Source organism: Loxodonta africana, chromosome 9 (assembly GCF_030014295.1).
Source record: "Loxodonta africana isolate mLoxAfr1 chromosome 9, mLoxAfr1.hap2, whole genome shotgun sequence".
Lineage (NCBI taxonomy): Eukaryota > Metazoa > Chordata > Mammalia > Proboscidea > Elephantidae > Loxodonta > Loxodonta africana.
Window position 1 is genome coordinate 42,846,331 of NC_087350.1, and position 25,778 is coordinate 42,872,108.

Genomic DNA, 25,778 nt, shown 5'->3' on the forward strand with positions numbered 1-25,778 from the left:
CAAGGCCTTTTCTGTTTTGTTTTTTAAGCTGCGGCGACTCTGGCCACTTAAAAAACCCTGACTGCGAGGTGGGGAATCCCCGCGCTAAGCGCGGGCCAAGATTCCCCAGGGACCGATGACGCGGGCGCGGGAGGAGATCCCAGGGCTGGGCCCCGGTAATGACTTACTTTAAGGAAGCAGCTGTTGAGAGGGGCGGGCACCGAGGTGCGGTGGATGACCAGGTCCTGGCCCGGGTTGTGCACGTCGCAGATGAGCTCCAGAACAGCGATGCTGCGGGCCGTGGACACCGACACGCGGTGGTCCTCGGACCAGGAGAGCGGCTCCAGGCCGCTCACTGCGTACTGCAGCTTCACGGCCGGCTCCCGCCGGGTCACCATGAGGCGGAACGCGGCACTGGGCCCGGGAGCCGCGTCCGCCGCTGCCTCCTTCGCGCCCGCCTCGCCGCCCCCCTCGCCCTCCTCCTCCCCGGGTGGCGCAGGCCCGTCGGTCTCGGGCCCCACTCGGGCCTTGTTGGCGGTGGACATCTTCCTTCAAATCCAGAAGACCAACCCCCGGGTGCGCAAACCCCACGTCGCGACCCCGTTGCCACCTCCCCCGCAGTCGCTGCCAGCCCCCGCCGCGGCAGTTTTCTCCCCTCAGGGCCCGAGCGCCGCTGAGCCAGGAAGGACCCCGCCGTTGCCAGGCGACCCAGCCCTGCCAGGTGACCAAGGAGTTGCCTGTCTAGAAAACGAGCCTGCTCTGCGGGCAGAAACAGAGCGTCCAGGTGTGGCTGCGTCTCGGCTCCAAGCGGGTAAGAGACAAGGAGCCTCGAGAAGGAAACATAGCCCTAAATTCACCTCCTGCATGATAGGCAAAGGGCCCTCTCGCCTGGTGACCAAGCTCCAGGTCCCTTGAGGGGACTCTCCCGGCAACGAGTCACTAGAGAAACAATAATCAGGCGGTAAATGAAAATGTTGATTTGACGGCGCACAGCATCTTGTTTCTTAGAGGAATTTAAAGAACTTCACAAGCACTAACCTCCTGATTGAGTGTATTTTGCATTTCTGCAATAAACCAAGCCATGAGGGATGGAGTTGTCACCTCACATTAGTCGGTATCCCTAACTTTCAGGTCGCTCGGCTTCGCACCCCCCTGTCCGTGCGCCACAGCTAGCGCCCTGCCGCCCGGTATCGCTGCTGTGATCACTTATCGTGTGCTTGTTTGAGTCTTTCTGAGCCCCGGAAGGGGAGGCGACGACAGGACTCGGCGGGGCAGCTACGTGGGGTCCTCGCGCGTCCCACGTGGGCTGGAGTCGGAGCTGGAGCCGCAGTCCCAAGTCCTGGGCGGTGTGGACGACTGGAGTCCAGCCGACGTCTCCCCGCGTATCACTAGTTCCTCCTGCCTCCCGACGGCCATGGCAGCCACCGACGATTTGCTCCTCAACGTTTTCGAGGCCCAGGCCGCCGCCCCCAAGACGTTCTTTAGACCCCTCCGAGCCCAGGCAAAGCGGGTGAGTTTTGACCCGGCTTCAGCTCAATCCCCACCGGGAGCCGGGCTCGAGGCTCACCGCGGGCTGCCGCCTTGCTTTTGAGACCACTTTGAACTTTTTTGACAGTAAAAGGGGTAAAACGTAGCTATCAGGCAGCTTCTGGAGGAGTTGCTCAGAAACTCGTGTATCAAACAGGAATACCACCCTGAAGGGATGTTCCTGGAGGGAGCGGAGCGAATGTACGTAGAGGGCGGAGAGCTGGCCCTTGCTGCTAATTTGAAAACTGTAAAGGTGATGCGAGAGATTGGAGACTATTTACCGTAAAGTTAAGAACTAACGCACCATTTTTAGCCCTAGCCCTGTCACTTAGCCAATTCTCTTAACTTTCAAATTTCCTCGCCTCTAAGGAGCCCTGGTGCCGCATCCTTGGAAACCCTATGGGGCAGTTCTACTCTGTCCTATATGTAGGTCGCTACGAGTAGGAATCGACTTGACGGTATTGGGTGTTTTTTTTTTTTTTTTTTTAAGGGTCGTTTGCCTCAGGAATGAAGGCTGGGGACCGGAAATTTCTTTGAATAGCTTTCAAAAATTGGGTAGATTTCCATCCACGTGGAGTGGAAGGGAGAAAGAAAATACAATTTATGAATATAACTCCCTCACTGTGAAGGGGAAAGATGCCTTGAAATTAACCCAAACAAGAGCAGAAAACTGGTTCCTGGGATAGTTTATTTATTTCCTAACTCTCAGATTGAAAGAGAAGGAGGATAGGGTAGAAGTAGGATAGGATAGACCTGGAATTAAATGGCAGCCTTCAACTCACTTAACCACTCTTATCCTTGATTTTCCTGCCCATAAAATGAAAACAGTTTTCATGAGAATTAAATGAGGTAATGCACACAAAAACCCTATACATTGTCTGGCCTATAGAAAATTAAATAAAGAACAAACTCAAACCTGTTGCCATCGAGTCAATTCCAACTCATAACAACCTTATAAAACAGTAGGACTGCCCCATAGGGCTTCCGAGGCTATCATCTTTACAGAAGCAGATTGCCACATCTTCCCCCCACAGCGCAGCTGATGGATTTGAACCCTGGACCTTTCAGTTATCAGTGAGTGCTTAGCCCACTGCTCCACAAGGGCCCATGGAAGTACTTAATGAATCCAATAATGAAAAAATAAAGTAGTATTGGCCCCATTTTTGGTGATAGAATTGCTACATCGTTAGGTCATGGGGGTGTTTGTGCCATGTACAAAGCTCAGTAACTAACACACAGGAAGCATTTACTAAAACTTTGTTGAGTAGTTGAATGATTTTATGATTCCTTGAACTGCTGCTTCCAAAGGGTATTGATGAGGTGATGACAGATAGTGGCCTGTTAATGTCTTGAATGAAAATTATGAATATGCTGATCGAATTTGCCTGAACTTAAGTAGTTAAGTAGTTAATATACTAGATTTGAAAAGACTTTGATGGTTAAATTATGCTATATGTAACACTGTGCATCATTTTTCTTTCTAAAAATATTTTCTGATTACTAAGTTAATACAAACTTATTATAGAAAATTTGGAAAGAAGATTTTAAAACACACACACACTCCCATAATTGCCATACTTGGGTAACTCTTAGTAAAATTTTGGTATATATCCTTCTAGGAGGCAAAATCTCAAAATAGGGATCAAACTATACATGATGTTTTCAAACCAAATAAAATTAATAAATGGTACACAGGAACTTAGGCTGTTGAATCATAATGCCTGGGCAAAGTCCAGGTCCCCGAGTAACCCTTGGACACGTTACATCACATCTCTGTATCTCTGTGTTCTCATTTTAAAATGGGGTGGTACCAGGATCTGTATTGATTAAGTAAGATAGTTCATGGAAGTACTTAGCATCCTGTGTGGTGTATAGTAAGTACTCTATAATTTTGTTAATATCAAAGACATGGCATCTTAGACTCAAAGGGCCAGGATAGGCTCTAGAAATCATCTGCTTCAGTCCTCTCATTTTATAAGTACAGGAATAGAGACTCAGAGGGCAGTGACTTGCTGAATGTTGTGCAGCTAATTTTTAATAGATCCAGCTATGACTTTGCTCCCTCTCTGCTCAAATACCACCTTAGGAAGCATTCCTTGACTCCTTGCCTCTCTTTCCCCTAACTGTAGGCCATGTTAGTCTTTCTTTTTCTGTGTTCCTATAACCCTTTGTACATACCTCTTCTGCAGTACAAATAAAGGCTTGAATTTGTTTTTACACCTTTGTCTCTTTCACTAGCCTGTGCCTTCCTCAAAGGCTTGGCTGATCTTTCAGCTTTGTATCTTCAGAACCAAGCTACTAGACAACGGCAGAGTGGTCAGTTTTTTAAATGAATGTGTTGTGGAAGCTGGGGGGTTGGGGGGGCGGTAAGGGGAGGGGTAGTTAACATGTAGTAGAATTGTGTCCAGGTTGATAATTTCACTCTGTGTCATTCATTCATCTTACAAGTACTGAGTGTTTACTTCGTGCCAGACACAGATCAGTGCAGGGGCTTCAGGTGGTGTTCAGGACTCGTCCATTTCTTTATGGGGCTTATAATCTAAGGGAAAGACAGACACTGAACAATGAATTACACGTTATTTTCATTATCATGCTGAGTGCTGCAAAGGAGAATAAGGTGCTAGGAGAGCCAAGAACAGGAAACCTTGGCATGACTGGGTGGAGAGTGGCGATTAGAAAGACTTTTCTGAGGACACGCCAGGGAAGCCTAGTCTGAAGAATGAGTATGAGTTTGCCAGCCAGAGGGAGGGTTAGGGATGTAGGTGTGGGAGTAGCGGGTGCAGAGGCCCTGAGGAGGGAAGGAGCATGGTACATTTTAGGAATTTAAGGAAGACCGGGTTGGCATAAGGTAAAGCTGAGATTGGTAAATTGGGCAGAGGCCAGATTCTGGAAGGCTTCATAGATCATATTACAAATTTTGGATTTTAGCCTTAGATCAGTGGAAAACCTCTCTAATATTGTGCTTAATTCTGAATGCTTTCAGAGAGATGTTGACATAGTAATAAAGAGTGACCAGGCTGTTAAGAGATCTAAAGTTTGTATCATATTTAGAATATGTAGCCCAAAGATGAAAAAAATGAATTATGCAGTGTGTGAAAGAATGTTACGTAGAAGAGGAAGCAAACCTAAGACTAGTAGATGTTCAAGGAGGCGGATCTTGTCTGCATGTCAGAAACAGCTTCCTAACCCCTAGAATTGGTCAGGAACAGAGTTGGCTGCCTCGTGACGTGGTGACCAGGAGGAGGTGTGCAGGCAGAGGCCGAAAGGCCACCTGGCAGGTAACCTGCAGCCAGAATTCCTGCACATGGTGGGAAAGGACTTGTTGGGCTCCCTGTGCTCCAAGATTCCGTGATTCTCTTACTCCAGTGCTGTGAATCGGGTGAAATCTGCCCCTTCCATACCATCTTGTAAATAATTCAACAGACCGGAAACTTGACTTCATCTCTTCTTTAATCTTAAAATTCCCTAACCTTGGGACTTTGTAAACATAAATTTGTAAAATGAAGTAGGTCAGTACTTACTTTATTAATACTAAATATTTAAAGTTATATTTATTAAATTACTTAGATAAAAGGGATCTTTGTGGTTGCCAGAAGCAAAGAATTCTTATTACTGATAGATTAGTCTGAAGCTGACAGTCACGACTAAAGGAAGCCAGTGTGTAAACAGAAGTCATCATTTCAAGCAAAGAGGAAAATAACATATTCTAAGAAAAACTGAAACTCTAGAATAACAAGCACTAACTACTCCAAGAACATTTTTATATTTATGTGTAGTTAGGAAGAGAAGGTAAAAGAAAATAGAGGAATTGGGTGTTTCGTCTCTGGGGAGTCTGGACATCATGCAGATAACCATATTCACGTTAATGGAAATAAGCAACAGGCAAGAAAGTATCTAGTATTGTAGCCAGTAATCCACAGCCGGGTGGGGAGTTGAAAGGCAAGGAGAGTTGGAAATAACTGTGATGGAAGTGATGAATGGAGGAGAATTCTCACTTGGAACCGTGAGTAGGAATTGTCTCCAAATTGTCTAAATCTGGAGGAGCAGCGTGAGGTAGAGGATGACAGCAATCCAAGCACTCTAGGGTGGAGCGGTAATGAAGGTTTCTGCTTCCTGGGCGTAAGATAGGACACGGCTGTCCCACTTGTCCTTCTCCCATTTGTAGTCACTACTGGCTTTGTTGGTGGAGAGATTTTCTCCCCTCCATTCTTGTGTGAATGGATTCCAAGAGATACGGATTGACTTAGCATGCATACTTCAGAAGGTGTGTCCTTTCCTCCCCTTAAAACAGATTAATTTGTTAGCATTCAGCCCAAAATTTGCTTCTCCTTTCTTGGTCTTCATCCTCATCCCGGTTACTTTAAGATGGTTGGTGAAGTCTAGTGAGAGGAATAAGCTGAGATTTTTTGGAAAAAAAAATGCTGAGTCAAAAAATCTGATTGCAAACCCTAAACTGTTGCTTGACATATGGGGCGTAATGATCCCTGCAGGAAGAGATGCAATTCTGTGGGCAGTCAGGCTTCACTCTGAGGTCTGTCTTCATGGACTAATGCATCTTGTTGATCTTTCCTTTTGGAAACAATGCAGCAAGCCAGGGCTACCAAAAGAAAATACCACGTGCCCAGTGAGGCTCCCCCAGTGAAACGGAGGAGCGAAACACCATTTTTCCCAGGCAAGAACACTGGTATTACAGAAACTCAGAGGACTTTTAAGGGGAAGGCACAAAAAACATTTTCTCCGAAGAAGTACTCGGCTGGCACCAGTAATGTAAACCAGGAGGAGAAACCGTGCGTTAAGACGTCATCATTGTTTAAAAACAACCCTGAAATTCCAGAACTCCACAGGTATGTCTAGGTGTGGATGCACTTTAGGGATAAAGTGTATTCTGCTGTTTTGTTTGCATATTGGAACTGATGCCTGGATTTTTGTTCATCATTTGCAGACCTGCAGTAAAGCAGGTGCAGGAGAAAGTGTTTACCTCAGATGCTTTTCATGAACTGGACCTCCACCCACATCTAGTAAGTATCTCTTGTGGTTTCATGTGTCTGTTTTTTGAGTATCTTTACTCATTCAGAATGTCTGTAAAAAAAAAAAAAACGGCAGTACTAGGATGAGAAATTAAAGAATGATTATTTCTGCTCCAAGCCACCTGAATGGACTCAGACGGATACAACGCTCTTCTAGGCAATTTTGTGTGGTTAGGTGCTTGTGTACTGCCTCCTGACACTTTTTTTTTTCCTTAAGAACTAAAGACTTTCCGTTAGAACTAGGACATTACATATTAGACTTAAACAGCTTCCTAATTACTGGATAGATACTGCATTGTGATCATTCTGGTAGCAGATGTCACAGTGACCATAGGAGAGGGTATTCAACTGGCATTTTGCTGTTGTTAAGGGAAGAAGAGACTATTATAACATGTATTTTCTACAAATGGACACTTTTTTTTTTTTTTCTTTCACTGTGAATGAATTTCCAGGCTTCTTATGAGTAACGGGAAAAAAATACATTCACTTTTAGGCAGTCTTGGTTTCCTTTGCTTATGCAGTCACAGCTTACCTACCCCTTCTTTTTTACACAGCTTTTTTTCTCACCTACAGGTTGGGTTACTCTTTGTTGTGGGGGCTGTCCTGTGTGCTATAGAATGTTTAGCAATATCCTGGCCTCTACCCACTAGATTTCTGTAGCACCCCCCTCACTTATGACAACCAAAAATGTCTCCACACATTGCCACATGTTCCTGGGGGTAGGGGGAAGGGGCAGAATCACCCCTGGTTGAGAACTGGAGGTGATGAATGGCATCATGGGAATCAATTTCATCCCAATATTTTCTCCTTTTTGTGTCCTTATTTCCATTAAATACATTTTGGCCAAAAATTGGTAGTTAAAGGAAATGTCTTTTTTTTGTCTTGTCTTTTAGATTGCCACAATAAATACAGTCTTAAAAATGTCTAGTATGACCAGGTAAGAATTCCGGGCTAATCTTAATTTTCTCAGAGCTCAAGTGCATATAACCAGATGAGATTTGAATTGTCTGTGAAAAACAGCAAATTTGTGTCTTGGCGTTAGAAAAGAATACCTGCTATTGACCAACAAGGACTCAACGTATCACTCAGCCCACTCAGTTTGCCCATTTCCCCTGTTAAATGGAAAGGCTGGATCTCCATCCAGCTCTGCTTTCGGCTCTAAACTATAAGATCTCTGGGCAAGAGGATGGTCTGCATAGGGTACCAGCGTTGTCCATGCTTTGTGGACAGAAGATAGGCTTTAGCATCTCATTTCTTGATAGTAAGAATTAGAGTCAGCCAAAAAGACTATTTGATTGGAAATAACGGGATGCCAGAAAATTTTTTTGTCTTTGTTAACAGTTATGACCCCTGGAAAATAAAATTCGAGTAGTGAAAAGGTGAACCTCTTCTTTTTGACTATGTATGCTTCTGTGTATTTTCATAGTGAATACTTTTTACTTCTATAAGTGAAAAGTTAATAAGAATATTGAAGAAGAAAATAAAGAGCACCCCCCCACCAGTTTTTTTTTAGTAGTAGAATGCCCAGTTTCAGGCTTGCCTCTGCATTTTCAGCTAAGTACCAGAAATTTAACTGAGGTTTTACACTTCTAATCATCAAAAGTTTCTTAGCACCTTCACTTGAATGTTTAGGTAACTTCTGTGGTGGCAGTTGACAGACAGATCAAAGTGGGGCAATTGCATTTTGTCTATTCTATGTCTCTTCCTATAAACATAACTGAGTAACATACTGTAGATAAATAAGTGTTCTTTCTTTTGGGTGCCCAAGTGTTCAGAAGCAAAGTATTCCTGCATTGCTGGAAGGCAGAGACGCTCTTGTGAGATCCCAGACGGGTTCAGGTCAGTCATCATTTTATTTTCTGCCTTCTCATGGTATCCAGGCCCACAGTTATGGAGTAAAATCTCTGTTGCTGTGGTGAAGTTGCTTTGTTTTATTTGGGGGAGAGAAAGCTCTGCTTGCTTTTGATTAGAGCACTGAATTTGTTCCAGTAATGGAAGGAAAGGCATGATTGATGGTGCCGTGATCAGGAAGTTGTCACGTTCTGCTGTCACTCGTAGGAACGTATTTTAGGCCTTTGCCAGGTCCTTTCATCTATGGCCAGAGCTGCCCATCCTCACTGTAGTGGAGGGTGAATATTTTCTGTGATATTAAAACATGGAGCTCTAACATGAGCATCCACTATTGAACGTCAGTCATTCTGCTTGAACACAGAAGACGGCTTTTGCTGTGTTTCAGACCAGTCTGGACTTGTCCTTCTGATCCTCTTGTGCCTTTAATGGCAAATCCCACTTGCTTGGCCACCATTCGGTTGGGTAGAAACCCAGAATTTTGGCCATCTTGGGTTTCTCCTTGGTCTTTAGAGGCTAGCTACAGGGTTCAAAGTGGCTCCTAATCCCAACAGCTCATGCAGAGAACTTAATTGACCACTGAAGCTCATCTGAGAGATTAATGTGGACGTCAGAGAAGGAGTCCTCTAACTTCTATAGACAGCTATCAAGTTGAGCTTTTGTGTAATTTGGGAAATGTGTTATTGTCTCCCTTGTTAGATGGGTAAAAGGAGCTGAAGCTTCAGGTTTTTTTTTAGCAGTACTGAATTTACAAAGCAAAATTAGGGATTCTGGAAGACAGATGAACTCCTTTTTCACCTCCTTTGGCTGTATGATGGCATTCTTCCATGCCCCAGAATCTGGTAAGACCCAAAGATAATAGAGCCTATCTCCTTTACGGCCTTTGCTTTTCTTACATCTGTAGGCTTTGTGATTTTAATTGCTTTTACACTTTTTTTTTTAAAGGTAAGACTCTTGCCTACTGCATCCCTGTGGTCCAGTCCCTTCAAGCAATGAAATCAAAAATACAGGTGAGTATAAAATGCGTTTTTCTGTTACTGTTCATAGTCCACAAGCAACCAGCGAACTGAGCCATAGCAATAGTATTGGGACTAAAAGACTCTGTTTTCACTTAGCATGTATTCTTACCTCCTTTTAATTTATTTATTGTATAAATACATTACCTCTAAAGGGTGTGCCTAGAGAGTAGAATAGGATAAACATATTTCATAATCGTCATCATAGGGAGCATTTAGAAAACGCTCCCCATGTGTCAGGCACTGTGGTGAATGCTTTCCATGTATTATTCTGTTGAATCTTTAAACACCACCACCACCCGCCAAATTGTAGGCATCCCAGTTTTACAGAGAGAAAAATTGGGAGGTTAAATAACTTGCTAAGGTCATGCATAGAGCAATAGTGGAAGTGGATTTCCACTTCAGTTCTGTTTGGTTCAGAGACCAGATTCCTCATTCCATGCAATGATTGTATGCCAAGGTTTAATTATGGGCACTTGTGCTGTATAGGGACCGTGTCTGTGTATTTTCCACAGTATCCTGCATGGGACCTGCTACAAAATGATTGTGCAATAAATATTTTTTATGGATTTGATTTGCAGCTGTCCATTTATGCTCTGATCTTGGATCTGTGTTGTAACTTATGTGGAGGATTAAATTCCAACCTGCTAGCCTAATTTCCAATATGCTGTTTGCTTCTGATCAGAAAGGTTGGAAATCATATTTAAAACAGTGATTTATCCTGCTAGATGTGAAAACAAGTGCCTCATTAGTGAGTTTTGACAATTGGTCTGTCTTGTATTTAACATTATCTAGAATTTATCTTTAGTTATGAAATACATTTGGTTACTGCATAGGCCAAAGGGGCCAAAATTACGTTCTTTAGATTCCCTAGGAGGCTGGGTAACTTTGCCATGTTCCATGGCCTTAGGCATCATATCAAACCCCAGCCCACAACCCCACAAATTAACCTTGGTTATTTTCAGTTAAGAGGAAATAGTGAGACCAGAAATGGGAAGTGAGGTGGGTGCATAAAACAGATGAAAAGAGCTAATTGATTGCTCTTTGCCCAGTTTGGACATGCAGAACTAGAGATGTATGAAGTCTACCTGATGTTTGTGTGGCAAAATAAGTAATGATAAAACCAAAGAACCAAACCAGTTATTGTTCAGCTGGTTCTGACTCATGGCAACCCATGTGTTCAGAGTAGAATTGAGCTCCATAGGGTTTTCAATGGCTGTGATCTTTTGGAAGTAGATTGCCAGGCCTTTCTCCCAAGGTGCTCCTGGGTGGATTCAAACTGTCAATCTTTTGGTTAGTAGCCAAGCGCTTAAACATTTGTGCCACCCATATAATAGGTCATAACCCATAGAATAAAACAAATATCCACAAGTCCACACTGATATAAACAAATAATTGAATAAATACATAGGGGAGGAAGGAAAGCCTTTCATTACAGTAGAACCCCAAGCCAAACCCACTGCCATTGAGTTGATTGCGACTCATAGCGACCCCATAGGGTTTCCAAGGTTGTTAGTCTCTGTGGAAGGAGACTGCCACATCTTTCTCCCATGGAGCCATTGATAGTTTAGAACCACCGACCCTTCAGTTAGAAGCCCAGCACTTTAATGACTGCGGTACCAATAGAATACCAATGAATAAATGCAGAAGGAGTGATGGAAATAGAAACTCAGCATTTGGCAAATGCCATAGTAATATTGTTTTAGGCAAGAATCATCATGGATGCTAAAATTAGTGGATGAAAGTATGGTGAAAACAGGATATTATAGTCTCAAAGTATTTCCCCACAAGCTTTAATTACAAAGGGAAAAACAGTAACTTTACCATAGGGAGTCCTGACTGTCACTACCTTAACCAAGTGACCCAAGTTGGCATCACCAGTATTGAGATGTGTCGGTATCAAGTACCTCCTGATTTGATGTACTAAGAAGGGTATAGTATCACTTCTGTGGTATCTTTACCAAAAGTACATACATGAACTTAACCATGAGGAAATTCAAATTGAGGGACGTTCTACAAAGTAATTGGCCAGTACTTTGTTGAAAGTATCATGTTAATGAAAGACAAAAAGTTAGACCCTGTTCCAGATTAAAGGAGAATAAGGAAACATGGCAGCTAAATGCAATTTGTAGTACTGGGCTGGAAAAAGGACATTAATTGGTCAGATGATAAAATTTGAGTAAGATCTGTAAATTAATTGCATTGATCAATGTTAATATCCTCGTTTTGAGAATTGTACCGTAATTATAAAAATTGTAACACATGGGAAAGCTGGGAAACAGTTATATGGGACTTTTTTGGAATATTTTTGGTAATTTTTCATAAGGCTGTAATTATTTCAAAATGAATAAGTTTTTTTTTTTTAGACAATTGAAAAAGAAACCCAATGCATTCATCCAAATGACTGAACTCTATATAGCCATTAAAAATAGCATTTTTTCATTGTACTATTCATGAACTTCAGCAGATGTTAAATGAAAAAAAGCAAGTCACAAAACAGTATGTTTTAGACTCTCTTCTTTAGAGAAGCAAAACCAGTAAAGCACAGAGAGAGAGAGATTTATCTCAAGGAAATAGATCACACTGTTGAAGAGGCTAGCAAGTCCCAAGTCTGTGGGTCAGGCATCAGATTGGAGGCTTCTCCTGATTCATGTAACTGCAGGGGCTGACAAACTCAAGATTGGTAGGTAAGATGGTAGTCTACTGAGGAGGCTACGAATTCCAAGATCAGCAGGTAATACAACAGGCTGCTGGCTCCAGTCCAAGAACCAGAGGTCAGATGATGACGAGCCACATGCAGAATCCAGAGCAAGCAAACGAGCTTTGCTAGAACGTCCATATATTAGGTGAGACCACACCCATGAGGAAACTCCCCTTACAACTGATTGGCTGACTGTATCATTATGTAACTGCCAAATTACATCAGTACATAACTGCCAAACTGTTCATTATATAATTGCCAAACCACTGAGAATCATGGCCCGGCCAAGCTGACGCACAACCTTAACCATGACAGTCCACCTCTTGTCAACCTGGCACCAGTATACATCTCCTTAAAGCGTATACAACCTTATAAAAACGATTACAAAGCAATACTTGGCATCAAACGTGATGCAACTAACATGAGCACAACAGAAAATGCACTAGCGCCTATTTACATCTTATTTTTATAAATGAAGAAAACAAAAAATACTTGATGCACATGTACAAGGAAGAAATACAACAATCACAGATTTCATTTCTGCAACTGGCCATACGGTCTTAACTGGTATTTAGAACTACCTTCTTCTACCACCCATTCTGTATTCCTTTTACCCTCAGCAAGCACTTCAGCTGGTTGTGGTTCTTTGCCTGATGGGGTAACCCAAATCTTCATTCCCAAAGGGTCTGGGCCGTTAGTAGGCATGTTGGAATTGAACTGCTATAGTTTCCCATTTACTTCAATTACAGGCCATGATAGTACTAAGAGACACTGTAAGGGATCTCCTGTATTCTAGATATACTCTTTTTACCTCTGTTATGCAACATAAATCCGATTTTCCCTTGGTAGTCAGAGTCAGTCACACCAACCAATATGGTTGCTGCCTTCTTTGCCTTTGATCCAGAGGCGTGAGAAGCCCAAGGAGGCCGGATGTCATTCTTAACTTCCAGTTCAATGGGATTCATGTTGTGTCTTGAAGTGTGAACATCGCTCCCTTTGGAACTAAGACCCCTAGACCTGCAGAGCATAGGGTCGTGGGGATGGGAAGCAAAAATTTTGCCGGTGGGTCACTAGGGGTAATAGCAAGTGGTGTCATTCCCATTTCCACCACTTGATTCCTATAACCGTGAATCCTGGCTATGGGAGAAAGAGTACCATATATTGGATGACATTGGTTTTGAGCATATCTAGCTTCCTGGAAAATATCGTCCCAGGCCTGCAAGGTATTGCCACCTAGCTGGTGCCATCATTGTGTCTTTAGAAGGCCATTCCATTGTTCTATAAAGCCAGCTGCTTCAGGGTGATGGGGAACGTGGTAAGACCAGAGAATTCCGTGAGCATGGGCCCATTGCCACACTTCCTTTGCTGTGAAGTGACTCTCTTGATCTGAGGTGATGCTGTATGAGATAACATGATGGTGGATAGCATTCTGTGAGTCCATGGCTGGCAATTTTGGCAGAGACATTGTGTGCAAGGAAGGCAAATCCATGTCCAGAGTAAATGTCTATCCCAGTGAGAATGAAATGCTGCCCTTTCCATGATGGAAGCAGTCCAGTGTAATCAACCTGCCACCAGGTCGCTGGCTGAATGCCTCAAGGAATGGTGCCATATCGGGGGTTCAGTGTTGGTCTCTGCTGCTTGCAGGTTGGGCACTCAGCAGTGGCTGTAGCCGAGTTGGCCTTGGTGAGTGGAAGTCCATGTTGCCAAGCCCATGTATAACCTCCACCCCTGCCACCATGGCCACTTTGTTCATGAGCCCGTTGGGTAATGACAGAAGTGGCTGGGGAAAGAGAATGACTTGTTTCCACAGAACGTGTCATTCTGTCCACTTGATTATTAAAATCCTCCTCTGCCAAGGTCACCCTTTGGTGAGCATTCACACAAGACACAAATGTCTTCACTTTGAACCATTCAGAGAGGTCTATCCACATACCGCTTCGCCATACCTCCTTGTCTCCAATTTTTTCAATCATGTTCATTCCAAGTTCCTGACCATTCAGCCAGACCATTGGCATAACCCATGAGGCAGTATACAGTTGCACATCTGGCCATTTCTCTCTCCAAGAAAAGTGACAAACCATTGGCATAGCCCATGAGGCAGCATACAGTTGCACATCTGGCCATTTCTCCCTCCAAGAAAAGTGAATGGCCAGGTGCACTACACGAAGCTCAGCTCAGCGGAAGGATTTTCCTTTACCACTGTCCTTGAGGAAGGCCCCAGAAGGGCTGTAGTGCTGCTGCTGTCCACTTTCAAGTGGTGCATGTATATGATGCAGAACGCCTGTAAATCAGGCACAGGTTTTCTCTTCCTCAGTCAACTGATCATAAGAAACTCCCCATGAAGCCAGAGGTGCAGCCTGGGAGAGGACAGGTAGCCTGACAGGAGTGGAGACCATGGGCATTTGGGCCACTTCCTCATGCAGCTAACTTGTGCCTTCAGGTCCTGCTCCAGCCTGATCCTGGATATACCACTTCCGTTTAATGATGGAGTGCTGCTTGGTATGTCCGACTTTATGACCCTGTGGGTCAGACAACACACAGGTCATGATGGGCAGCTCAGGCTAACTTGGTGGCCCATGGTTAAGTTTTGAGTCTCTGTTAAGGCCCAGTAGCAAGCCAAAAGATGTTTCTCAGCAAGAGAGTAGTTATATACAGAGGATGGCAGGTCTTTGTACCAAAATCCTAAGGGCCTACATTGTGACTTACCAACAGGGGCCTGCTGAAGACTCCATACAGCATCTCTGTCTGCCACTGGCACTTCAAGTGTCATTGAATCACCAGATCTTACAGCCCAAGCAGCAGAGTGGCTTGCATGGCAGCCTGAACCTGTTGCAGAGCTTTCCCTTATTCTAGGCACCACTCAAAACTAGCAGCTTTTTGAGTCACTTGGTAAGTAGGCCAGAGTAGTACACCCAAATGAAGGATATGTTGCCTGCAAAATCCACCGAGGCCCACCAGGCATTGTATCTCCTTTTTAGTTGTAGGGGAGGAGCCAGATGTAACAACTTATCCTTCCTTTTCAAAGGAATATCTTGACATACCCCACACCACTATACTCCTAGAAATTTTACTGAGGTGGAAGATATCTGAGTTCTTGTGGGATTAATTTCCCATCCCCTAGCACACAAATGTTTACCAAAAAGCCCAGAGTCACTGACACGTCTTACTAGGTCCATTCAGTATAATGTCATCATTGTAATGAACTAGTGTGACATCTTGTGGAAGGGAAGGGCCATCAAGGTCCCTGTGGACTAAATTGTGACTAGTGCTGGAGTGTTTATATACCTCTGAGGTAGGACAGTGAGGGTTTTTTGTGGGCCTTGCCAGCTGAAGGCAAACTGCTTTGGGTGTTCCTTTGAAACTGGAATCAAGAGAAAGGCATTGGCCAGATCAACAGCTGCGTACCAGGCACCAGGAGATGTATTAATTTGCCCAAGCAGTGAAACCACATCTATAACAGCAACTGCAGTTGGAGACACCACCTTGTTAAGTTTAACATAATCCACTGTGGTTCTCCAAGATCCATTTGTTTTTTGCACAGGCCAAATAGGCAAGTTGAATGGTGATATGGTGGGCATCACCACCCCTGCATCCTTCAAGTCCTTGATGGTGGCAGTGATCTCTGCAGTCCCTCAAGGAACGTGGTATTGCTTTTGGTTTACTGTTTTCCTAGGTTGAGGCTTCCACTTGGTTTTCCTACCTTAATAACCCTTACTCGTCTTGTTAGGGATACAGTGTGTCACTTGCTGAATACGTGTATTCCAATTATGCATTCTGGAACTGGGAAAATTACCACAGGATGAGTTTGTGGGCCTACTGGACCCACTGTGAGATGAACCTCAGCTAAGACTCCATTAATAACCTGACCTCTATATGCCCCCAGTCTGACTGGTGGGCCACAGTGACGTTTTTGGTCTCCTAAAAATAGTATCAGTTCAGAGCCAATAACAGTCACTCTTGTAAAAGGCCATAGATCCCTTTGGGGAAGGGTAGGAGAAAGATTAACAGTATAATTTTTTGCCAGGGTAGTGGGGTCCTTAAGGGAACCCAGCCTCCCCATCATTCAAGGGGTTGTGGGTCTGTAACTCGCTCAAGTCTGGGGATCGATTGAGGGACCATGAGTCTCTGTTTTGGTGATTCAAATTAGACTGCCATTCACTTGACCTAGAATTCTTCCAGCTGTGCAGATCAAATATTTCATTCCTAGGGACATCATGACTAAGAGGCCAATACTGTAAGTCTAATAGCCTAAACGAGTCAGACTATTCTGATTACTGCTTTGATTACCTTGTCTGCTTCTGGCCCGTGCCCACTTTGTCATTGTCGATTGAGTGCTGTCACATGGACCCTACTACCATGAGGTCCAATCAACCCCATTGTAGTTAGGAGTTTAATTTGGTTAGGGCAGTTCCCACTGTCAAATCGGACTCACATAAAATAACATTTATAGCTGTCTTCAAAGATGCTGGGGCTTCCATCACAAATTTGTACCTCACGGTTGTGGTAAAAGGTATGTCCTGTGGGTACTTGGCACTCCATGTGTGGGTCTATGGGTCTGACCTGAGAAATCCACTCTAACATGCCAGTTTCCCAATCCTTTGGATACCTTCTTCTACAATATGCCAAGGCAGGTTTGGTACTTCAGCTCGATCTAGTGTAAGCCACCGCATAATCTGTACTTCAGCGAACAAACCGAACAAACTGTTAGATCCTTTCCTAACCTCTCAAGTTGAAACACTTAGTGAAGAATCCGTGCTTAGTGGGCCCATATCAATAAATTCAGACTGATCGAACTTTATGTTCCTTGCACAATTATCCCACACCCTTAATTGCTGTTCCTACACATATTCCCCAGGTTACTGTTTGTACATAATTAGAAAAGTTGTGCAATTCTTTTGGAGTGTAGCACACATTCTCCTGGGTCACATTTCATACTTCATCTTTTGGGGTTCGCCGGGACTTAAGTCTACTTACAGGTCTAGAAACAAAAATGGGTGGTGGGGGTGGGTCCTGGGAATATTCAGCAATGTCTTGTAAGGCATCTGCCTCAGGCGATGCCCCAGGCGATAACTCAGACAAAGAGTCTCTAGGCACAGCTAGGTTAATCTTGGAAGCTCTGGTGGTATAATGTTTAAGTGCTACAGCTGCTAACCAAAAAAGTTGACAGTTTGAATCCACCAGGCACTCCTTAGAAACTCTGTGGGGCAATTCTACTCTGTTCTGTAGGGTCGCTATGAGTTGGAATTGACTAGATGGCAACAGGTTTAGGTTAATCTTATCAGATGAGGGTGGAAGAGATAATGGTAGTACTGGAGTGGGTGGCTTAGCAGACAAAGTTGGAGTGATCTCTTTAGGCGGAAGTAAGAGAGCTGGTTCTCTTGGCAGGATGATTCAACAGAATTTGGGGGCTCAGTATCCCTAGCTTCCTGATTATATGCCTATATGTCCCCATCCCTAGTTTTGGGATTCCATTTCTTTAGAATCGGTGCCCTCAGTTTGACTTCGAACACCATTCGAGGTTGGAAATTCAATTGACATTGTAATTCAACCACTCTTCCATTAAGACTCTGAGTTTGGTTTTTAGCAATATCATCCCTGTTACTGGAAAAGGCTTTCTTTCAGGGCACAAGTGGCAACTTTCATGCCTTTTATGTGACACTTGAGCTGTGACTCTGAAGCCCTGAGCTCATCTCTCTCTTTCACCACTTTGTCTAGCAAAAGTAGGAGCAACCAACCACCTTCCCTATACTTCTTATTCTGACAAAAGTGTAGAAAAGTGTCACACATGATCATCCAGAGCCTCGCTTTGCAACAATACTTGATCTATTGGTAGTGATATGTTGGGTGTTAATATTGCTACCTCATGCCATGGATTAGCAGTGCCCTCTTTACTACTGGAGGCAGAGTCGTCAGTGCCTTTAAGACTAGTCAGACTGGAGAACCAATTTAGAAACCTCATCCTTACAGCTTTGTTTCTCTAGAACCACTCATTACCAAATGTTTTAGGGTGGGTTTTCTAGGGAAGCAAAACCAGTGAAGTGTGTGCATATATAGAGAGAGATTTATCTCAAGAAAATGGCTCACATGGTTGTAGAGGCTGGCAAATTCCAACTCCATGGGTCAGGTGTCAAACTGGAGGCTTCTTGTGACTCAAGTCTGCAGGTAAGATGGCAGGCCCCTGGCTCACAGGCTGCAGAAGCTGGTGAATCCCAAAATCGGCAGGCAGTACAACATGACACTGGCTCAGGTTCCAAGAGCTGGAAGTCAGATAAGGACGAGCCACAAGCAGGGTTCAGAACAAGCAAGCTTAGCCAGAACATCCATGTATACTGCAGCAGTGTGGCTGATCACATTGGATCACATCATGGGTGATGACTATATCATTAATTACATAAATGTTAAACCACTGAGAATCATGGCACAGCCAAGTTGACACACAACCTTAACTATCACATACAGTGTGAACCCAGTTTCATAAATAGTAATAATCTATGTGTATATATGCATAAAAGACTGGAATGATACTTATTGAACTATTAATATTTTCTCTGAGGTGGATGAGTGAGGAATTTATTGTTTCCTAAAGGTGATGATTTTTTTCCATTTAGCACTTCACACTGAGATAATTCATGCAAGGTGCTTAGCATTTAATGTAGTACATAGTCAGAGATGAACAAATGTAAATTATTACAGTAATGCAGTGAAACAATTGCATCCATTTATGTACTCTAGGAGAACCTCTTTCTAGTAGAGGTTCTTTTTTCATACAAGGTTGGAGAGTTTGAGAACTTTTTAGCTGGAATGTTCTACCCAACTCTCTGCTTTCATGGATCTGTGAGGCAGAGAGATTAAATGGCATACCTAAGGTGGACAGTGTGGTGGGTGGCTTTGCTCAGATCCTAGGTAAGTAAAACAGAAGAAGAATTGACAGCTTTGAATTGTGATGTTGGCGAAGAATATTGAGTTTACCATGGACTGCCAAAAGAACAAACAAATCTGTCCTGGAAGAAGTACAACCAGAATGCTCCTTAGAAGCAAGGATGGCAAGACTACGCCTCACATACTTTGGACATGTTATCAGGAGGGATCAGTCCCTGGAGAAGGACATCATGCTTGGTAAAGTAGAGGGCCAGTGAAAAAGAGGAAGACCCTCAACAAGATGGATTGACACAGTGTCTGCAACAATGTGCTCAAGCATAACAATGATTGTGAGGATGGCCAGGACCAGGCAGTGTTTTGTTCTGTTGTTCATAGGGTTGCTGTGCATTGGAACCGATTCAGTGGCACTTAACAACAACTTTAGGCAAATCATTTCATCCCTCTGTGCATCAATGTCCTCATCTGTGGCAAGGGGCTAATACTATACTTATCTTCTAGAGTAAAAGTGAGGATTACTTGAGCTAATGCATAATAATACATGTGTTGAGAGCTGGTACTTAAATCCACGAAAAAAAAACCAACAAACCCATTGTGTTTGAGTTGATTCCGACTCATAGCAACCATATAGGACAGAGTGGAACTGCCCCATAGGGTTTCCAAGGCTGTAATCTTTATAGAAGCAGACTTCCCTATCTTTTTCCCATGAAGCAGCTGGTGGGCTCCAACGGCTGACCTTTTGGTTAACAGCTGAGTGCTTAACCACTGCTCCACCAGGACTCCTTCACTGGTATCCAGTGCTTGGCAATAATACGTGCACTGTGTTAGTTGTTGTCATCATGGTCACATGGCTCATTTGAAGGGTAATACTTTGTTTTGCTTATATTCAGAATCATTAACAAGCCATGTAGTTGTGTTTTATTTGCTCAGGTTTTTTCTTTTTTTAATAGTGGTAACACCTCATTCTATGAAAGATGGTATCTTTGTATGGTTCTCCAAGCCCCAATTTAATTCACTTATTTCAAATAATATTCAGTATAGTCACTTGGAGCTCAAATGATTTGACCTGTAAAAACCACATCTGGAGAGAGCAGCAAATTCAAGGCACCCAGTAGATTCTTAAATTACTTTGGTGTCGGAATAAGGATGGACTGCTTTCCTGTTTCCACTCTTTCAGTTATTTTGTCTCTGATTTTTCTAACTTCACATCCATCCTTCCTCACTCACTTCTGCCCTGCAAGGGATTGATTTTCCTTTCTTCTTCTCTGTGTAGTAACACCTTTTGAAATGTCAGAATCTCCTAACGTCACACAGTGGCACATTGATACTGTTGTACTGACGTGTTTACTGTTCCTTGCCTAGGCTTCGGTACAGTCTCACAAAGTTGATGCTGAGTACAGAGAACTCTAGTTTGAATTCCAAATCCTTTCCTCCTTGTGGGTAAATGTTTCCTATGCAAAACATGAAAACCATACTTGTAATTGAATTTGCTGTTAAATCTGAGCTTAGCTTCTACGGTAACATTGTTTTGATTCATTCAGTCCATATCTGTGAGCATTTTCAATGTGCAAGGCACGATTGATGTAGGAGCCTTTATCAGACCGCTTTGTTTTCTTTTATTACTTACTGTTTTTAAACATAGTATACATGTTAAATTTGAAGGTTACCACAAAACACGTGTAGGATAAAGTCTGACTTTCCCCCCTAGTTACATGCAGTGTCGTCAGTTCTCAGTCGCTTGTACATCTTCCTGGGTAGTCTCTGCCTGTCAAGCAAATATGAGTATGCATAGTTCCTTTTCTCTTTTATTTGGAGGTTTTTTAAAATTTGTTTTTCTGTTTTGTTTGGCTTGATATACAAATGGCTGCTTGTTATGCATGCTGTCCTGTGCCTTGCTTTTGTTCACTTAATGTCTTGGGAATGGTTTCTCTTCAGTACCACATAGAGTTGCCCTATTCTTTTTAATGACTGCCTAGTATTCTATTGTGTGTATGTACTACAAATCATTGAATCAGTCCTTTATTGGTGGGATACATTATGTTCAACAAGGCTACTGTAAATATTCTACAGTCTGCAAATAGTCTACAACTTCTTTTTGCGCATGTAAGAGTATATCTGTAGGAGAAATTCCTACAAGTAGAATTTGCACTTTTATCTTGGTAGATAGTAATGCCAAATTGACCACCGAAGACCTTATACCAGTTTACACTTCTACCAACAGTGTAGAACAGTTCCTGTTTGCTCATCAACACAGTCAGTTGTTTTATTTTTGCCAATTTGACAGGCAAAAAGTACCAGTCTATAGTTTTAATTTGAATTTCTCATGCGTGACATTGAACATGTTTTCGTATACGTAAAAGCCATGTTTTGAATTCTTATTTTAGTAAATTAGGTGTTTATGTCCTTTCTCCATTTTTCTACTTGAGTTGTTGATTTTTTTTTTTTTTAATGTATAGGATTTCATTATAAGTTAAAGAAATTAGCCCTTTCTGTTATGTGTGGCAAATTTCCTGCCTAGGTTATTTGACTTTTGACTTCATTTAGGTAATTTCGTTGGATAACTTTAAATTTTTATGTAATAAAATTTATCAGTATTTTCTTTTATGGTTTCTAAATGACTAACTTAACTCCAAGTTTATTTTTCTAACTGTATTTTTTCTTGAAGGACTTTTGAATTATCTTCTTCCAGCTGGTATAAAATGCCCCTTATACTATTTCCTAGATTTCTGTATCTATTTGGACCTATTCTGGACGGTAGTTTCTGTTGTTTACCTATTTATATGCCAGCATCAATTTTCTAAAACTGTCGTAGCTTTAAATTGCTTTAACATCCTGAAAGGGTGACATTCTTCTTTGAATCTTCTTTTTTAGAAATGTCTTGGTTATTCTTGCATGTTTATTTTTCCATAAGAACTTTGAAATCAGCTTGTCTGATAATACATAACATTTTTTATGTGTATGTATGTGTATGTGTGTGTTTGTATAAGGAGCCCTGGTGGCACAGTGGTTAAGAGATTGGCAGCTAACCAAAAGGTCTGCAGTTCAAATCTACCGGCTGCTCTTTGGAAACCGTGTGAGGCCTTCTACTTTGTCCTATAGGGTAGCTGTGAGTCGGAATCGACTCAGGAGCAGTGGGTATTTTTTGTTTTTAGTATGTGTATAAGTGTGTATGTATATATGTATGTGTGTATAGATACATGTATGTGTGTACATATATGGCATTTTATTAAAATTGCATTAAATTTATGGATTAATTTAGAGAGAACTGGCTTATTTGTAATATTGTGTCTTATATAAGAATAGAATATCTTTCCATTTATTCAGATTTTATTTTATGTCCCTCAGAGGTGTTTAAAATTTTTTTTAAATGGAGCTTGTCCATTTTTTGTTAGGCTTATCTTTTTTATTGCTATTGTGTGATTTTTTTTTTTTTTTAACTTCATATTTTCTTTCTGTGTTGGAAAGCTGTTGATTTTTTTATATTAATTTTGCGTTCAGCTGCCTGCCCAAATTACTTTGTTTGTGATAGATTTTTTTGTTGATTCTGTTAAGCTTTTAGGATAGAAAAACATCGTCTGCTGAAAATGATCACCTGGCCTCTTCCTCCCAATTTTATATGTCATATTTCTTTCTCTTGTCTGGCTGCGGGGGCCAGAACCTTTAAAACAGTGTTACATAATAAATGAGGGTAGTGGGCATTCTTGTTACTTTTTTTAATGAGAATGGTTCTAACGTTTTACAACTGGCCACTCTAAGTTCCATTCGTCTGGAGTCCTGTGATATTCATTGTTCCTGATGATGGCATTTCTTTCCTTCCGTGTCAACAGCGCAGTGACGGCCCCTATGCTCTTGTACTAGTGCCAACGAGAGAGGTAAGCCATCTTACTTCAGGGCGAGCTTTAAGCAAAGTACTTTCAGTGATATCCTTGAATTTATTTTTCTCCCTACTGCACAAACCACTGCACTCTCCTTTTCTTTCCCCGATAACCATTCTTTTAGTTCCTGCCAAGGAGAAAAATTCAAGTATTCTTTGAAAAGTATCAGAAAGCATTTTCCTGTTATCTAAAAACTAGTGACACTACAAATTTCTATCCCTTTCAGAGGGATTAAGAGAATCACATTTTTGTAGGGCTTTTTTTTTTTTACAGCTTAATTCAAAAGCGAAAGCAATTGGCTCTGAAAATGAACCTTTTTTTTTTTTTTTTAAGAAGCTACTGCTACCAAAAGTTTCACTTGTTTCTGGAAATTAAGCTTCCTTCCCCCCCCCACCTTTTCTTGGTGAAATCTCTTCTATCTGATCTATTTTATCTGTCTGCAAGAGGCAATTTCAGATTAGGGTGTCTGTTTTCTATATCAAATGCTAAGCACTTCCTTGTAAAGAATTGATCCCGAAGATGGAAGTTTCAGCTCAGCCTTTTATACAGCCTGCGGTACCCTATCTCTGCTCAATCCAATGAAGAAGCAGGCATGAAAGCTGTTTAAATTTTTACAGCAGCAAACTTGCTGCTTCCCTAGGATGCTTCATGAATACTAAATATGTGGGACCTGTGTATATTCTTGCAAAGGATTTCTGCCAGGGATCTTTTTGATGGTGGTTAATAGTTATACCCTATATCAATTTTCACTTTTGCTTGTTTTCACCGGGCTTGTTGGTTTCATTTTTTTTAATAAACTTGGAGAAATGACCATCTCTCGATCTTCAGATACAGCTTTACTCTGACACATTCTTAGGATACAGTCGTATAACCTTTAAAGCAAAGTTCCTAAGGCTGGCCTGTTGCATTGTTGTTCTAGTTTATCCCTTCACGCATGTCTGTATTCTTTCTCTTTCTAAAGAAAGCCAAATTCAGGTTGACTTTGTTTCATTTTCTCCCATCTTATGTGCATCACAGACTTGCACTTTTCTTGTGTGGCACTCTGGGAATTTGAGCCAGCAGAGGGAGCACAAAACATTATTTTTGTGTAAGTCCAAGAAAAAATGTGATGTCTTTACCATCATTTCCTTAGACTGGCAGGTTTCAGAACCATTCTAAGAACAGGATATTTTTCAGAATAGATTCTGCACATGGGATTTTTTTTTTTCTTTAAATCTTTAGTTAAGGTCTAAGTTTGGATCCTTATCACTTCCTGTTGCCTTTTTTAAAAAAAAAGGAAAGAAAAGACCCCACTTATCATTGCTAACTTTTTAATATTTTTTACAGTTGGCTCTACAAAGCTTTGACACTGTCCAGAAACTGCTTAAGGTAAGGTAAGCCATGAGTTCAGTTACATCTTTTATTCTGACTCTTTGAGGAAAGAGAAATATACTACAGTCCTTTTTTTTTTCCCAAAGAACTAGGAATTAACGCTTATCTCTCTCTATTTCTGGGATGTCTGTGCTCTAACTAGGTACCATTTCTAGGTTTTACTGATCTAAACCTTACTAACCATGAATTTCTAGCTTAGCTAGTTTACTGTTGTTTCCTGGTACTTATAGTCGTATAATCTGTTCATCATAGCCACCAGTAAGCCACATATAGAAATGTATAGGTACAGCCATAAGATGATCCAGCAGAAAAAAACTTAACAGCTATAAGTAGGATTAAAGAAGGACGGCTTGAAAGTCAAAACCTGCCATCTCACCAAATTAGATGTAGAACTGATCTACACTTTCTTTTATCAGAAGGTTGAGGGAGTAGGGAAGGATTGTGCTTGGGTTTTATCTTAACCCAAAAAACAAAGCAATAGACTTACTGAAATGTGTCTTTAGTTCAGGCTATGTAGTGAAAGGCAGAGAAGCTACTTGAATCATTAAAAAAAAAAAAAAAAGCTTATGTTTCTCTCTTACAGTGTTGGAAGCTAGTTACATAGCTATAATTCAAGTTTCTGCTGATAGTAACCTTGGGTATGGCAATGCCTAGGAATTGTGTCTACACATAACACCTCATGCATCAGTAATATGCATCAAGAAGCCTGGATCCTCTTTCCCTATTTGTTTAAGGAAAAATAATTTGGAATTAGTCTCTGTGTTTTCAGTAAAGGGGGCTTTGCATTCATTTTGGTCTATTGTCTTTCTATAGCCATTTACCTGGATTGTGCCTGGAGTGTTAATGGGTGGAGAGAAGAGGAAATCTGAAAAGGCCAGGTAGGAGGAAATTTGTTTTTAATTTCTTCTGAGTCTGTCTGTCCTGCCTTCCTATTAAATAACACTTGGTTCTTTTAAACAAGGAGAGAGCCTTGTCTCAGGCTGCGCTTCTTAGGTCCCATGTATAAGGACATATTGCGTCAGTGGAGAGCAATCACCTCTAAACATTATGGAAGTTACAAAAAGAGTTTAGTGTAAGAACAAACGTTCTAGCAACTAGAACACATTGGCATGAGATAACTCATTCAGGTAGCAGGTTTTCTGGCTCAGAAGCCTTCAGGAACAGGCTAGATGACCATCTATTTGGAATGTTCTGGAAAGGATCTATGGATCAGATAAAAAGCATTGGATTATCCTGAGGTTCACCCTTCAGCCAATGATTAGACAGGCCCATAAAAGAAAATGAGACTAGAGGACAATAATAAAAAAGTTAAAAAAGAGCATTGGATTATATAATTGTGATTCCTTTCAAAGCTTTCTGGTTTTATGATTTTCGTATTTTTTCAGATCTTAATATTTATATTTGACAGGAGAGGGAAATTGCAGAGGAATATTTTAAAACACAAGTCTTTTTATCCATTTGACTGTATGTTTTGTCATGATTTCAAGCTATGACACATTATTGCTCTACATGAGTATTGTCTCTACTTTTTTCTTATGTTCTCTATTGATACAACCCA

General features: G+C 41.8%; 2 protein-coding genes across 4 annotated transcripts in view; one reads left to right on the top strand and one right to left on the bottom strand.

Annotated features, from left to right (window-relative positions):
- Positions 1-1,205, bottom strand: part of GTF3C4 (general transcription factor IIIC subunit 4) — a 43,167-nt gene extending 41,962 nt beyond the window's left edge. For 2 of the 3 annotated variants that reach the window (XR_010322976.1, XM_003407492.4), the window contains exon 1: positions 168-539. Coding sequence is in view for 2 of the 3 variants with exons in the window: in XM_003407492.4 (XP_003407540.1) it covers positions 168-524 (357 nt within the window). In the remaining variant the exon portion in view is untranslated. Of the gene's footprint in view, positions 1-167; positions 540-1,017 lie in introns of those variants that run through there. The other variant, XM_023544791.2, reaches the window with a different exon arrangement.
- DDX31 (DEAD-box helicase 31) overlaps positions 584-25,778 on the top strand; it is an 85,126-nt gene continuing 59,931 nt past the window's right edge. Inside the window, 9 exon segments of the mRNA XM_003407408.4 lie at positions 584-1,489; positions 6,094-6,350; positions 6,449-6,524; positions 7,427-7,470; positions 8,302-8,372; positions 9,327-9,391; positions 22,802-22,846; positions 24,176-24,217; positions 25,034-25,098. Coding sequence (XP_003407456.3) covers positions 1,394-1,489; positions 6,094-6,350; positions 6,449-6,524; positions 7,427-7,470; positions 8,302-8,372; positions 9,327-9,391; positions 22,802-22,846; positions 24,176-24,217; positions 25,034-25,098 — 761 coding nt within the window. The 5' untranslated portion in view covers positions 584-1,393.